General features: G+C 42.3%; 1 protein-coding gene across 2 annotated transcripts in view; it reads right to left on the bottom strand.

The window, feature by feature from the left end:
• LOC133562370 (matrilin-2-like) overlaps positions 1-14,407 on the bottom strand; it is a 32,981-nt gene that overhangs the window by 3,679 nt on the left and 14,895 nt on the right. For both annotated transcript variants that reach the window (XM_061916524.1, XM_061916523.1), the window contains 5 exons: positions 8,183-8,305; positions 7,879-8,001; positions 4,452-4,574; positions 3,961-4,371; positions 3,733-3,885 (listed from right to left, as the gene is read on the bottom strand). In XM_061916524.1, coding sequence (XP_061772508.1) covers positions 3,733-3,885; positions 3,961-4,371; positions 4,452-4,574; positions 7,879-8,001; positions 8,183-8,305 — 933 coding nt within the window. The remainder of the gene's footprint in view (positions 1-3,732; positions 3,886-3,960; positions 4,372-4,451; positions 4,575-7,878; positions 8,002-8,182; positions 8,306-14,407) is intronic.

Genomic DNA, 14,407 nt, shown 5'->3' with positions numbered 1-14,407 from the left:
ATTTAATAATACAACTCTAACATTTGACAACCAAACAATTAAACAAGGCGACACGGTAAAGAATCTGGGTATTATCTTTGACCCAACTCTCTCCTTTGAGGCACACATTAAAAGCGTTACTAAAACGGCCTTCTTTCATCTCCGTAATATCGCTAAAATTCGCTCCATTCTGTCCACTAAAGACGCTGAGATCATTATCCAAGCGTTTGTTACGTCTCGCCTCGATTACTGTAACGTATTATTTTCAGGTCTCCCCATGTCTAGCATTAAAAGATTACAGTTGGTACAAAATGCGGCTGCTAGACTTTTGACAAGAACAAGAAAGTTTGATCACATTACACCTGTACTGGCTCACCTGCACTGGCTTCCTGTGCACTTAAGATGTGACTTTAAGGTTTTACTACTTACGTATAAAATACTACACGGTCTAGCTCCATCCTATCTTGCCGATTGTATTGTACCATATGTCCCGGCAAGAAATCTGCGTTCAAAGGACTCCGGCTTATTAGTGATTCCCAAAGCCCAAAAAAAGTCTGCGGGCTATAGAGCGTTTTCATTTCGGGCTCCAGTACTCTGGAATGCCCTCCCGGTAACAGTTCGAGATGCTACCTCAGTAGAAGCATTTAAGTCTCACCTTAAAACTCATTTGTATACTCTAGCCTTTAAATAGACTCCCTTTTTAGACCAGTTGATCTGCCGTTTCTTTTCTTTTTCTTCTATGTCCCACTCTCCCTTGTGGAGGGGGTCTGGTCCGATCCGGTGGCCATGTACTGCTTGCCTGTGTATCGGCTGGGGACATCTCTGCGATGCTGATCCGCCTCCGCTTGGGATGGTTTCCTGCTGGCTCCGCTGTGAACGGGACTCTCGCTGCTGTGTTGGATCCGCTTTGGACTGGACTCTCGCGACTGTGTTGGATCCATTGTGGATTGAACTTTCACAGTATCATGTTAGACCCGCTCGACATCCATTGCTTTCCTCCTCTCCAAGGTTCTCATAGTCATTATTGTCACCGATGTCCCACTGGGTGTGAGTTTTCCTTGCCCTTATGTGGGCCTACCGAGGATGTCGTGGTGGTTTGTGCAGCCCTTTGAGACACTAGTGATTTAGGGCTATATAAGTAAACATTGATTGATTGATTGATTGATAGTGACCGAAGGAGCAAGATTGCGAGCTCAAGCGGCAACAATAAGTTTTCTCTGCAGGGTGACTGGTCTCACCCCGAGAGATAAGGTGAGGAGCTTGTCATCCAAAAAGATCTCAGGCTAGAACAGCTGTGACTTTGCATCAAGAAGACATGGACAGATGGGCCATTTCTGGATGCCTTCTGGACACCTTCGTGGTGAAGTGTCCCAGGGCAGACTGGAGGGATTATGTTCCACATGCCGTGGTGGCCGGAGACGGGGAGTCTGGGCTTCCCTACTGAGACTACAGCACCAGCGACTCGAATCAGTGGCGGTGAATGGATTGACGGACGGACATAACACAAATCAGATTTTTGCAGAAACATGGAGGTGAAATTGACAAAGTCAATTACTCTACACCAGGGGTCACCAACCTTTTTGAAACCAAGAGCTACTTCTTGGGTACTGATTAATGCCAAGGGCTACCAGTTTGATACACACTTCAATAAATTGCCAGAAATAGCCAATTTGCTCAATTTACCTTTAATACATACATATATATATATATATATATATATATATATATATATATATATATATATATATATATATATATAATAAATAAAGGTTTCACGGTGGCAGAGGGGTTAGTGCGTCTGCCTGCCTCACAATACGAAGGTCCTACAGTCCTGGGTTCAAATCCAGGCTGAGGATCTTTCTGTGTGGAGTTTGCATGTTCTCCCCGTGAATGCGTGGGTTCCCTCCGGGTACTCCGGCTTCCTCCCACTTCCAAAGACATGCACCTGGGGATAGGTTGATTGGCAACACTAAATTGGCCCTAGTGTGTGACTGTGAGTGTGAATGTTGTCTGTCTATCTGTGTTGGCCCTGCGATGAGTGGCGACTTGTCCAGGGTGTACCCCGCCTTTCGCCCGATTGTAGCTGAGATAGGCGCCAGCGCCCCCCGCGACCCCGAAAGGGAATAAGCGGTAGAAAATGGATGGATGGATGGATATATAAATAAATGGGTATTTCTGTTTGCATTCCGTCGTACATTTTTTTTCCTTTTGCGGAAGGTTTTTTTGTAGAGAATAAATGATGAAAAAAACACTTAATTGAACGGTTTAAAAGAGGAGAAAACAGGAAAAAAATGAAAATTTAATTTTGACACATATTTCATCTTCAATTTCGACTCATTAAAATTCCAAATTCAACCGAAAACTAGAAGAGAAAAACTAGCTAATTCGAATCTTTTTGAAAAAATTTTAAAAAAGAATTTATGGAACATTATTAGTAATTTTTTATGATTTAGATTAATTTTAGAATTTTGATGACATGTTTTAAATAGGTTAAAATCCAATCTGCACTTTGTTAGAATATATAACAAGTTGGACCAAGCTATATTTCTAACAAAGACAAATCATTATTTCTTCTAGATTTTTCAAAACAAAAATGTTTTAAGAAATTCAAAAGACTTTGAAATAAGATTTAAATTTGATTCTACAAATGTTCTAGATTTGCCAGAATATTTTTTTTTTAATTTTAATCATAATGAATTTGAAGAAATATTTCACAAATATTCTTCGTCGAAAAAACAGAAGCTAAAATGAAGAATTAAATAAAAAAAATAAAAAAAATACTTGAACATTGATTTAAATTGTCAGGAAAGAAGAGGAAGATATTTAAAAGGTAATCGGTGTGTGAATGTGTGTGTGAATGGGTGAATGTGGAAATACTGTCAAAGTGCTTTGGGCTCCTTAAAAAGGGGTAGAAAAGCGCTATACAAGTACACCCATTTAATTTAATTTAATTTAAAAAGGTATGTGTGTTTAAAAATCCTAAAATTATTTTCAAGGATGTATTTTTTTCTCTAAAATTGTCTTTCTGAAAGTTATAAAAAGCAAAGTAAAAAAATAAATGAATTTATTCAAACAAGTGAAGACAGAGTCTTTAAAATATTTTCTTGGATTTTCAAATTCTATTTGATTTCGTCTCTCAGAATCAAAAATGTCGAGCAAAGCGAGACCAGCTTGTTAGTAAATAAATAAAATGTAAAAAATAGAGGCAGCTCACTGGTAAGTGCTGCTATTTGAGCTATTTTTAGAACAGGCCAGCGGGCTACTCATCTGGTCCTTACGGGCAACCTAGCGACCCCTGCTCTACACATTGGACTGATTTGTCATAGGCAAACCTTATCTTGCTTGCAAATATTGTAATAAATCCAGTAGAAGACCTGCAGTTTCCTTTAACTTGGATACACACATCTATACATTTGGCCTTAAAAAGGCAATAATTTCCAGGAGTTATCGAACCCTCTGAGTAGCCTCTGATTTACTAATGGTTTCTAATGTTGTAAAAATGTTTGGAATAAATATTAAATTTCAACATTTCTTTTAACGAAAATTTGCTTCAGCCTGCGACACAAAGTCATTTTGATAGTAGGCTATTATAGCTAATATAGACACTTAGGTTATGTGTCGCCTTCATCATAAGACTTATATAAGACTTTTTATTTTCTATGGCTTCAGACAGATTTGTTTTTGCATTTTTGGTCCAATATGGCTCTTTCAACGTTTTGGATTGCCGACCCTTTAACCACGTGTGAATTGTACCACTGCAGATCCTGGACTTGAGCCTTTGTGTCACTTCTTCCATTTTTCCAAAGTCCTCAGTGTAATAAACATGTTTGTCATCTGGCTGGGACGCTATATCTCTCAGCTCCTGTTCCACTGCTTTGCCCACACCTAAAGCATAAATTGTGACTCCTAAAAGTACAAGACAGGGTTGATTAGTTTTACAAGGATGATGATTTGGATATGTATCCTGGTGAAAAGGTGTACCAGAGTTCTTGGCTTTACTGGCCCATTCGGAGACATCATTGTGAGATCGTCCATCAGTAAACACGATACAGACATGTGGGATGTTAGTCCTGGCGCCTTCTTTGTCTGAAAAGCTGTGCTCAAACATGTGACGCAGGGCTGAGCCAGTCATGGATCCCTTCCCCATGTACCGCATCCCAGATACAGCTTGTTTGACGTCCTGGGCTGTGCCATACTTCCCCAATGTGAACTCTGTGCGGACTTTGGTGGAGTACTGAACAAGGCCCACATGTGTGCCCATCTGAGAAATGTCCAAAGAGTCCACAAGTGTGTTTACAAACTGCTTGACGAGCTCAAAGTTGTCAGGGCCCAGACTCTTGGAGCCGTCAATCACAAAAACTAGATCCATGATTCCTTCACTACACTCTGGTTCTATTTGAAAGACAAAATTCAGCCCAGTGAATTGAACATTTTAGGTAACATTAAAATGGTACAGGTGTTCCTTGACATACTTTTGCAGCTTTTCCCGTCGTCAGCCAGAATGAATCCTTCCATACATTTGCACACGTAGGAGTCAGTGGTGCCGACACACAGATGCTCACAACCATGGTCCTCTCTCTGGCACACGTCCATACCTGCACGTTGTGTCATGCCACTGAGTCAAATTCAATGGCTGAATCGTTTAGGCACATTTAAATAAAGAATAAAAATGTTAATCCAAATAGTTATAGAACAAAATGGTGATTTGGTAGTTGGCATGAAACCCCTCTTTATCTGACAAAAAGCTGGGCTTGGATAAGTTTAGTTTAGTCTTTATTTGAAGGGACGATGCAAAGAGACATTAAGCTTAAAGACGGATATGTTCTGCACCAGATTATAGCTAAATAGAGAATTTCTATTTGCAGTACCTTGGTGCCTAAATTAAAGATATGGAAAAACATGCAATAAAATTATAACAATACAATTATACAACATTCATGTAATCAACTTAAAGGCCTACTGAGGTGAGATTTTCTTATTTAAACGGGGATAGCAGGTCCATTCTATGTGTCATACTTGATCATTTCGCGATATTGCCATATTTTTGCTGAAAGGATTTAGTAGAGAACATCCACGATAAAGTTTGCAACTTTTGGTCGCTAATAAAAAAGCCTTGCCTTTACCGGAAGTAGCAGACGATGATGTCACCGGTGTGAGGGCTCTGTCACGCCAAATTTCTTCCCCCCCTACAAAAACCTTCCCCCCCCATTTACTTCCGGGGTCATGATTAATACAGATGTTTTGTTAACGCTATGTTATAAAAATATAACGATGTATTATAAAAATATAGATGTTTTGTTAATGCTATATTTAAAAAAAAAATTAAAAAACTATTTACAAACACAAGCTATGGGATGACGCATTTACTTCCGGGGTCACGTTTCCTCTTATGTCATCCCATAGCTTGTGTTTGTAAATTGTTTTTTTAATTTTTTTTCATAATATAGCGTTAACAAAACGTCTGTATTTTTATAATATAGCGTTATATTTTTATAATATAGCGCTATATTTTTATAATATAGCGTTAACAAAACGTCTGTATTAATCATGACCACGGAAGTAAATGAAATTTGGCATGACAGCTCCTCACATTCCCACATTGTTTATAATGTGAGCTGCCAGCATCAAAAGCTATTCGGACCGAGAAAGCGACTATTTCCCCATTAATTTGAGCGAGGATGAACGATTCGTGGATGAGGATATTGATAGTGAAGGACTAGAAAAAAAAAATAAGTCAGAAAAAAAAAAGCAGATTGCATTGGGAGCGATTCAGATGTTTTTAGACACATTTACTAGGATAATTCTGGGAAATCCCTTATCTTTCTATTGTGTTGCTAGTGTTTTAGTGAGTTAAATAGTACCTGATAGTCGGAGGGGTGTGGCCATGGGTGTGTTGACTCTAGTCTCTGAGGGAAGTCACGGTAGCTGCATGGACGGCGCAAACTCCGCTGATCTCCGGTAAGAGGCGACTTTTTACCACAATTTTCTCACCCAAACCTGCCGGTTGACAAGTGGTCGGGAACCATGTTCGCTTGACCGCTCTGATCCATAGTAAAGCTTCACCTCCGGGAATTTTAAACAAGGAATCACCGTGTGTTTGTGTGGCTAAAGGCTAAAGCTTCCCACCTCCATCTTTCTACTTTGACTTCTCCATTATTAATTGAACAAATTGCAAAAGATTCAGCAACACAAATGTCCAAAATACTGTGTAATTATGCGATGAAAAGAGACGACTTTTAGCCGTAAGTGGTGCTGCGCTAATATGTCCCCTCCAACCAAAAACGTCACAAATGCGCGTCATCATTCCGCGACGTTTTCAACAGGAAACTCCGCGGGAAATTTAAAATTGTAATTTAGTAAACTAAAGCGGCCATATTGGCATGTGTTGCAATGTTAATATTTCATCATTGATATATAAACTATCAGACTGCGTGGTCGCTAGTAGTGGCTTTCAGTAGGCCTTTAAGAAAAGTTATAAAATGACTTCTCATGGACTCATACTTGTACATTACAACCACACCTCATTTACATCATCGTACAGAGACAATGCATGCTCTCCACATCTGTCATCATTTGTAGAAAACAACCATGCAACCATGGGCCCTCAGTAAAAAGGAGTTTGACACGCCTGATCAACACGAAAGAGAGTACAATAGAATGCTTCCATAAGTACACTTGAATAAGTATACTGTCTACACCAGGGGCGCTCACACTTTTTCTGCTGGCGAGCTACTTTTCAATTGACCAAGTCGAGGAGATCTACCTCATTCCTATTTAGAATTTATATTTATTTATTTATGAAAGAGACATTTTTGTTAACAAGTTAATGGTGTTTAATGATAATACAAGCATGTTTAACACACATAGATTCCTTTCTTTCATGAAGACAAGAATATAAGTTGGTGTATTACCTGATTCTGATGACTTGCATTGATTGGAATTAGACAGTGGTGCTGATAACGTCCGCATTTTCAAATGGAGGAAAAAAAAAGTCCTCCTTTCTGTCCAATACCACATGAAAGTGGTTGGATTTGGCATCTCATTTGTCCAACTTGCATACTCCTTTTTAAACACTTTGTTATGAGAGTAGCATATGTGTGTGGCCCTTTAATGTCTGGCAGCAGGTGAGTGACGTCAGTGACTGTGCGGGTGGGCAAGCAAGTGAGAAAGCGGTCGCTGAGGGCGGGGGGAGAAATACATTGGCATCAAACTCCGTAGCTTGTGCACGCTAGCTTTCTGAGACTCTTATTTTGTTAGCACAGGCAGGATGAAACAGGTCTTTTATGGTGAAGACAGGAACTGTGCAGTCGCTCTTTAGAGTTTTGACAGTAGGTACGGAGTCTCTAGAAATAAAATGTGTTTCTCTGCGTCCGCCCTGTTAGTGATTTTTTTCTTAAATATGAGCTCGCAGCAGCCAGCGTCATCTCACAAGATCCTCGGGTGCCGAGAATGTCAAACAACTGACGAAAGTGAAGTCTTGGTATGATTGATGATTGCTCATTTTTATGTCTATTTTTTAATGCCTGGCTTGAGATCGACTGACACACCCTCTGAGATCGACCAGTCGATCGCGATCGACGTAATGCCCACCCCTGGTCTACACTGTGTACTTCTGACTATGTATTGCTGTCTCAAACTGATTGATGTCGTTGTGCACTTAACTGGGCCATTCCTCTTCTCTGTGAATTGCTACTTCTTGAGTCAGTCCCTCACCTTTTGCTACTCTGCTAAGATGGTTCGTTATTGAGGGTGGTAACTTGTAAGGGCCCGTCACTGCACAATCCCCATATTGAGTGCAACAAACAGGCACGGTCAGTGCATTGCCATACTTCCCAGCGTGAACGCACTTTGCTAGCAGGGAAGTGCGCAAATGAAGACGCAGCCAAGTGTTTGACTCACTCTGACATGTTTTCCCATCGGGTTGCAGTGTGAAGCCTGCTCTGCAAAGGCACACGCATGAATCGTCTGCGCTGACAGATTCCTGTTCACAACCGTGTTTGCCATCAGCGCAGTGGTCAATCCCTGCGAGAATGTGGATATTTAGTCTGTGCATATTATGCAAAATCTCACATCTTTGTTTCTGATTGTGTGCTTTAACATTGTAAGGAGTAGGTTCCGCCTAGTCTGCGTGAAAGTGATACGATTTATTTTTTGATAACTTTTATGGTAAGAAGACAGAAAAAAAAAGTGATAATACACTCACTTTTGCACGTTTTCCCATCAGGTCTGAGTGTGTATCCTTTTCTGCATTTACACACGCATGAGTCCTCCGTGTTCATGAACTCTTGTTCACAGCCGTGTTTCTCTTCAGCGCAGTGATCAATCTCTGCAATAAACAAACCGCATTGTTCACTCATGAATGTTTTTTATCCTTCAAGCAGTGGTGGGACGGTCTTCTCTGCTGGCCTAACATAACCATAAATCACGATCATAAAAAAGATAGAGGTGATTTTTTATTTACTTTCCTCAAATATCTAAAAGCATTCATATTCTCTTTAAGTCATATAATGTTCCTTAAAGCGCTGTTGTTTTTAGGTGTGAGTTTGTATCCAATCAGAATTCAGTTAGCTTATGTTGCCATGCTGTACCAAATCTGCCCGGGGCCTTCGGAATCTACAATGCGGGCGTACGTGCACTGTAAGTGAACGGGCACATACAGTTGATAGATAATTGCGATAGCCAATCAGATCATGAGTTGTTGTCAGTAGAAGCCTTTACGTCCCATCTTAAAACTCATTTGTATACTCTAGCCTTAAAATATACCCCCTTTTTAGACCAGTTGATCTGCCGTTTCTTTTCTTTTCTCCTCTGCCCCCTCTCCCTTGTGGGGGATTTGGGGGGGGGCGGGCAGGGGGTGGGGGCACAGGTCCGGTGGCTATGGATTAAGTGCTGGCTGTCCAGAGTCGGCAAACGGGGTGGATCCGTTGGAGACATCTCTGCGCTGCTGACCTGTCTCCGCTCGGGATGGACTGGACTCTCACTATTATGTTAGATCCACTATGGACTAGACCTGGGGTCGGGAACCTTTTTGGCTGAGAGAGCCAAGAATCCAAATATTTTAAAATGTATTTTCGTAAGTGCCATATCCATCCATCCATTTTTATCCATCCATTTCCTACCGCTTATTCCCTTTCGGGGTCGCGGAGGGCGCTGGCGCCTATCTCAGCTACAATCGGGCGGAAGGCGGGGTACACCCTGGACAAGTCGCCACCTCATCGCAGGGCCAACACAGATAGACGGACAACATTCACACTCACATTCACACACTAGGGCCAATTTAGTGCCATATCATTTTTTTTTAAACACTGAACACAACTAAAGGTGTGCATTTTTAAGTAAGACCAACATTTGTAGAGAATAATAGGTCTCTTATTCGTTGTAATAACATTGTTATTCTGAAGCTAACTGTGGAGGGGGCGTGGCCTGCGGGTCCTGCAGCAAAGCGGGGTGTTGCCACGGCCTCGAAATCAGCGACAGGTGCGTAGAAGGCCCACCTGGGCCTTGTTATCTAATCGCCTGTCACTCTGTTATAAGCAGCAGCCAGGAGGAGAGACGGTGTTGGGGCTGGAGCCAGACTGTGAGCGAGAACGAAAGACAAAAAGACAATTGCTGGAAAGCAACTAAGAGACTTATTGACAAAAAAAACCAACAATATTGTAACCCTGAAATAGGCTCTCATGTCGTTGCTTGGTGGTCTGAAGAACCCCCAGGAGGGCAAGCCCCACACTAACTAATAATAAATAAATAAATAACTTCTTACCATTAACGCAACTTCTTGAACAGGTGCGGTAGAAAAAAATGGATGGACGGATTAAAAATGCACGAGAATGTTTTAGATTTTGAACATTATTTTTAACACTGTGATTACAAGTGGAATTATTCATTACTTATCGTGTTAAGCAATGTCAGCTCAGATTTATCTGAGAGCCAGATGCAGTCATCAAAAGAGCCACATCTGGCTCGCGAGCCATAGGTTCCCTACCCCTGGACTAGACTCTCACTATCGTGTTAGAGCCACTATGGACTGGACTTTCACAATATTATGTCCGACCCACTCGACATCCATTGCATCCGGTCTTCCCAAGAGGGGGGGTTACCCACATTTACGGTCCTCTCCAAGGTTTCTCATAGTCATTCTCATCGATATCCCACTGGGTTGTGAGTTTTTCCTTGCCCTTATGTGGGATCTGAACTGAGGATGTCGTTGTGGCTTGTGCAGCCCTTTGAGACACTTGTGATTTAGGGCTATATAAATAAACATTGATTGATTGATTGATTGGTTGATTGATTGAAGGCCTTCCAGCTGGCCTCACGTTGAACGTGACATTTACGTGTCCTGTGATTGGATACTCACTGGGAGCAGAGCCACACCCGGGACCGTTAGATTAATTACAGAACGCATATATTTGATAGACAGTTGCAATAGCCAATCCGATCCGAAGTTGTTGACAGTAGGCTATCTAGGTAGCCTGATGTTAACGAGACTGTGATTGGATACAACATCGCTAAAATTCGCTCCATTCTGTCCACTAAAGACGCTGAGATCATTATCCATGCGTTTGTTACGTCTCGCCTCGACTACTGTAACGTATTATTTTCGGGTCTCCCCATGTCTAGCATTAAAAGATTACAGTTGGTACAAAATGCGGCTGCTAGACTTTTGACAAGAACAAGAAAGTTTGATCACATTACGCCTGTACTGGCTCACCTGCACTGGCTTCCTGTGCACTTAAGATGTGACTTTAAGGTTTTACTACTTACGTATAAAATACTACACGGTCTAGCTCCATCCTATCTTGCCGATTGTATTGTACCATATGTCCCGGCAAGAAATCTGCGTTCAAAGGACTCCGGCTTATTAGTGATCCCCAAAGCCCAAAAAAAGTCTGCGGGCTGTAGAGCTTTTTCATTTCGGGCTCCAGTACTCTGGAATGCCCTCCCGGTAACAGTTCGAGATGCCACCTCAGTAGAAGCATTTAAGTCTCACCTTAAAACTCATTTGTATACTCTAGCCTTTAAATAGACTCCCTTTTTAGACCAGTTGATCTGCCGCTTCTTTTCTTTTTCTTCTATGTCCGACTCTCCTTTGTGGAGGGAGTCCGGTCCGATCCGGTGGCCATGTACTGCTCGCCTGTGTATCGGCTGGGGACATCTCTGCGCTGCTGATCCGCCTCCGCTTGGGATGGTTTCCTGCTGGCTCCGCTGTGAACGGGACTCTCGCTGCTGTGTTGGATCCGCTTTGGACTGGACTCTCGCGACTGTGTTGGATCCATTTTGGATTGATCTTTCACAGTATCATGTTCTCATATGTTCTCATAGTCATCAGTATCATCAGTATCACAGTATCACGTTCTCATAGTCATTATTGTCACCGATGTCCCACTGGGTGTGAGTTTTCCTTGCCCGAGGATGTCGTAGTGGTTTGTGCAGCCCTTTGAGACACTAGTGATTTAGGGCTATATAAGTAAACATTGATTGATTGATACTCACTTGGGCAATATGATGTTGACGAGACTGTGATTGGATACTCACTTGGGCAATATGATGTTGACGAGACTGTGATTGGATACTCACTTGGGCAATAGAAAGCCACAGAAAACTCACCAGTACAATAACCATGAAGATAAAGTGTTTGTCTAACACAGACAAAGCCAAGCATTGCAGGTTTAGCAAGCGAATGAAAATCCATTTTTGGCAGGCAATCACCATTTGGCACAATACTGGCGGTGAAATGCCTGCCACTTTCACACAAATCAACCGACTACGAGCGGTACCACTGGCTTATCCACGGCGTCGGGTGGGTGCTACAAATTGTGAGTTAAAATATTTTATTAATTTATTCTTTCATGATTCATTTGTTTTAGACAATTCTTTTAATTTTGACAGTACCAGGTAGGATGTTTTAATCGCTGAAGCGGGTTTATTGAATGTTAAATGCGCCGGAAAATAGACCGATTTGTACACTGTTGAGGGGTTTCAATGCACAGGAGTGTGCAAGTGTGTTTCTGTATAGTATCTCCAGCTGTGTCCATGTGGTGATGTAAATTACAAGTATTTGAAGACATGAAGTCGGACTAAGTAGGACATCCCTGAAGGCCTAGGTAAGAAAATTTCAAGCAACTACAGTTGAAGACAAAATAAGCAGTTGTCGACATAACTGAAAATAACCATTGTTTGCCTATTTACTTTTGACTGTTGCCAGAAAGGATTTTTCTACATACTGTATGGCAGTTGTTTTTCTCCATTTGTACAAAGGCGTACTTTTAAATAGCGGAAAGGAGAATGAAAGAGCAGCTAAGAAAAATTGCTTTGTTTTTATTAGTTGTGAAGTGAAGTGAATTATATTTATATAGCGCTTTTCTCTAGTGACTCAAAGCGCTTTTACATAGTGAAACCCAATATCTAAGTTACATTTAAACCAGTGTGGGTGGCACTGGGAGCAGGTGGGTAAAGTGTCTTGCCCAAGGACCCAACGGCAGTGACTAGGATGGCGGAAGTGGGAATCGAACCTGCAACCCTCAAGTTGCTGGCACGGCCGCTCTACCAACCGAGCTATGCCGCCGTTCAGGCATTATCAGAAATCTGTTTGAATTCTGCCTTTACAAATACATACCATTGCCCAGATTAAAAAGGTAATTGTTTACCAAATGTTTATTATGTTTCATCTCTGTAATATCACAAAAATGTGTTTCATTTTGTCCACTTGCGACGCTGAGATCATTATTCATGCGTTCGTTACGTCTCGTTTCGACTACTGTAACGTATTATTTTCGGGTCTCCCCATGTCTAGCATTAAAAGATTACAGTTGGTACAAAATGCGGCTGCTAGACTTTTGACAAGAACAAGAAAGTTTGATCACATTACACCTGTACTGGCTCACCTGCACTGGCTTCCTGTGCACTTAAGATGTGACTTTAAGGTTTTACTACTTACGTATAAAATACTACACGGTCTAGCTCCATCTTATCTTGCCGATTGTATTGTACCATATGTCCCGGCAAGAAATCTGCGTTCAAAGAACTCCAGCTTATTAGTGATTCCCAGAGCCAAAAAAAAGTCTGCGGGCTATAGAGCGTTTTCCGTTCGGGCTCCAGTACTCCGGAATGCCCTCCCGGTAACAGTTAGAGATGCCACCTCAGTAGAAGTCCTATCTTAAAACTCATTTGTATACTCTAGCCTTTAAATAGACCCCCTTTTAGACCAGTTGATCTGCCGTTTCTTTTCTTTTCTCCTCAGCCCCCGTTTCCCTCGTAGAGGAGAGGTAGGGGGACACAGGTCCGGTGGCCATGGATGAAGTACTGGCTGTCCAGAGTCAGGACCCGGGATGGACCGCTCGCCTGTGCATCGGTTTTGGACATCTCTGCGCTGACTCTCACTATTATGTTAGATCCATATGGACTGAACTTTCACAATATTATGTCAGACCCACTCGACATCCATTGCATCCGGTCTCCCCTCTATGAGGGGGGGGGGTTACCCACATTCGATCAATCAATCAATGTTTATTTATATAGCCCCAAATCACAAATGTCTCAAAGGACTGCACAAATCATTACGACTACAACATCCTCGGAAGAACCCACAAAAGGGCAAGGAAAACTCACACCCAGTGGGCAGGGAGAATTCACATCCAGTGGGACGCCAGTGACAATGCTGACTATGAGAAACCTTGGAGAGGACCTCAGATGTGGGCAACCCCCCCCCTCTAGGGGACCGAAAGCAATGGATGTCGAGCGGGTCTAACATGATACTGTGAAAGTTCAATCCATAGTGGCTCCAACACAGCCGCGAGAGTTCAGTTCAAGCGGATCCAAGACAGCAGCGAGAGTCCCGTCCACAGGAAACCATCTCAAGCGGAGGCGGATCAGCAGCGTAGAGATGTCCCCAACCGATACAGGCGAGCGGTCCATCCTGGGTCCCGACGAGCGGTCCATCCTGGGTCTCGACTCTGGACAGCCAGTACTTCATCCATGGTCATCGGACCGGACCCCCTCCACAAGGGAGGGGGGGACATAGGAGAAAGAAAAGAAGCGGCAGATCAACTGGTCTAAAAAGGAGGTCTATTTAAAGGCTAGAGTATACAGATGAGTTTTAAGGTGAGACTTAAATGCTTCTACTGAGGTGGCATCTCGAACTGTTACCGGGAGGGCATTCCAGAGTACTGGAGCCCGAACGGAAAACGCTCTATAGCCCGCAGACTTTTTTTGGGCTTTAGGAACCACTAATAAGCCGGAGTCTTTTGAACGCAGATTTCTTGCCGGGACATACGGTACAATACAATCGGCAAGATAGGCTGGAGCTAGACCGTGTAGTATTTTATACGTAAGTAGTAAAACCTTAAAGTCACATCTTAAGTGCACAGGAAGCCAGTGCAGGTGAGCCAGTACAGGTGTAATGTGATCAAACTTTCTTGTTCTTGTCAAAAGT

This window comes from Nerophis ophidion, linkage group LG11 (assembly GCF_033978795.1).
Source record: "Nerophis ophidion isolate RoL-2023_Sa linkage group LG11, RoL_Noph_v1.0, whole genome shotgun sequence".
Taxonomy (NCBI): Eukaryota; Metazoa; Chordata; class Actinopteri; order Syngnathiformes; family Syngnathidae; genus Nerophis; species Nerophis ophidion.
The sequence above is the reverse complement of the archived record's forward strand: the minus strand, read 5'-3'. Positions and strand labels throughout refer to the sequence as shown.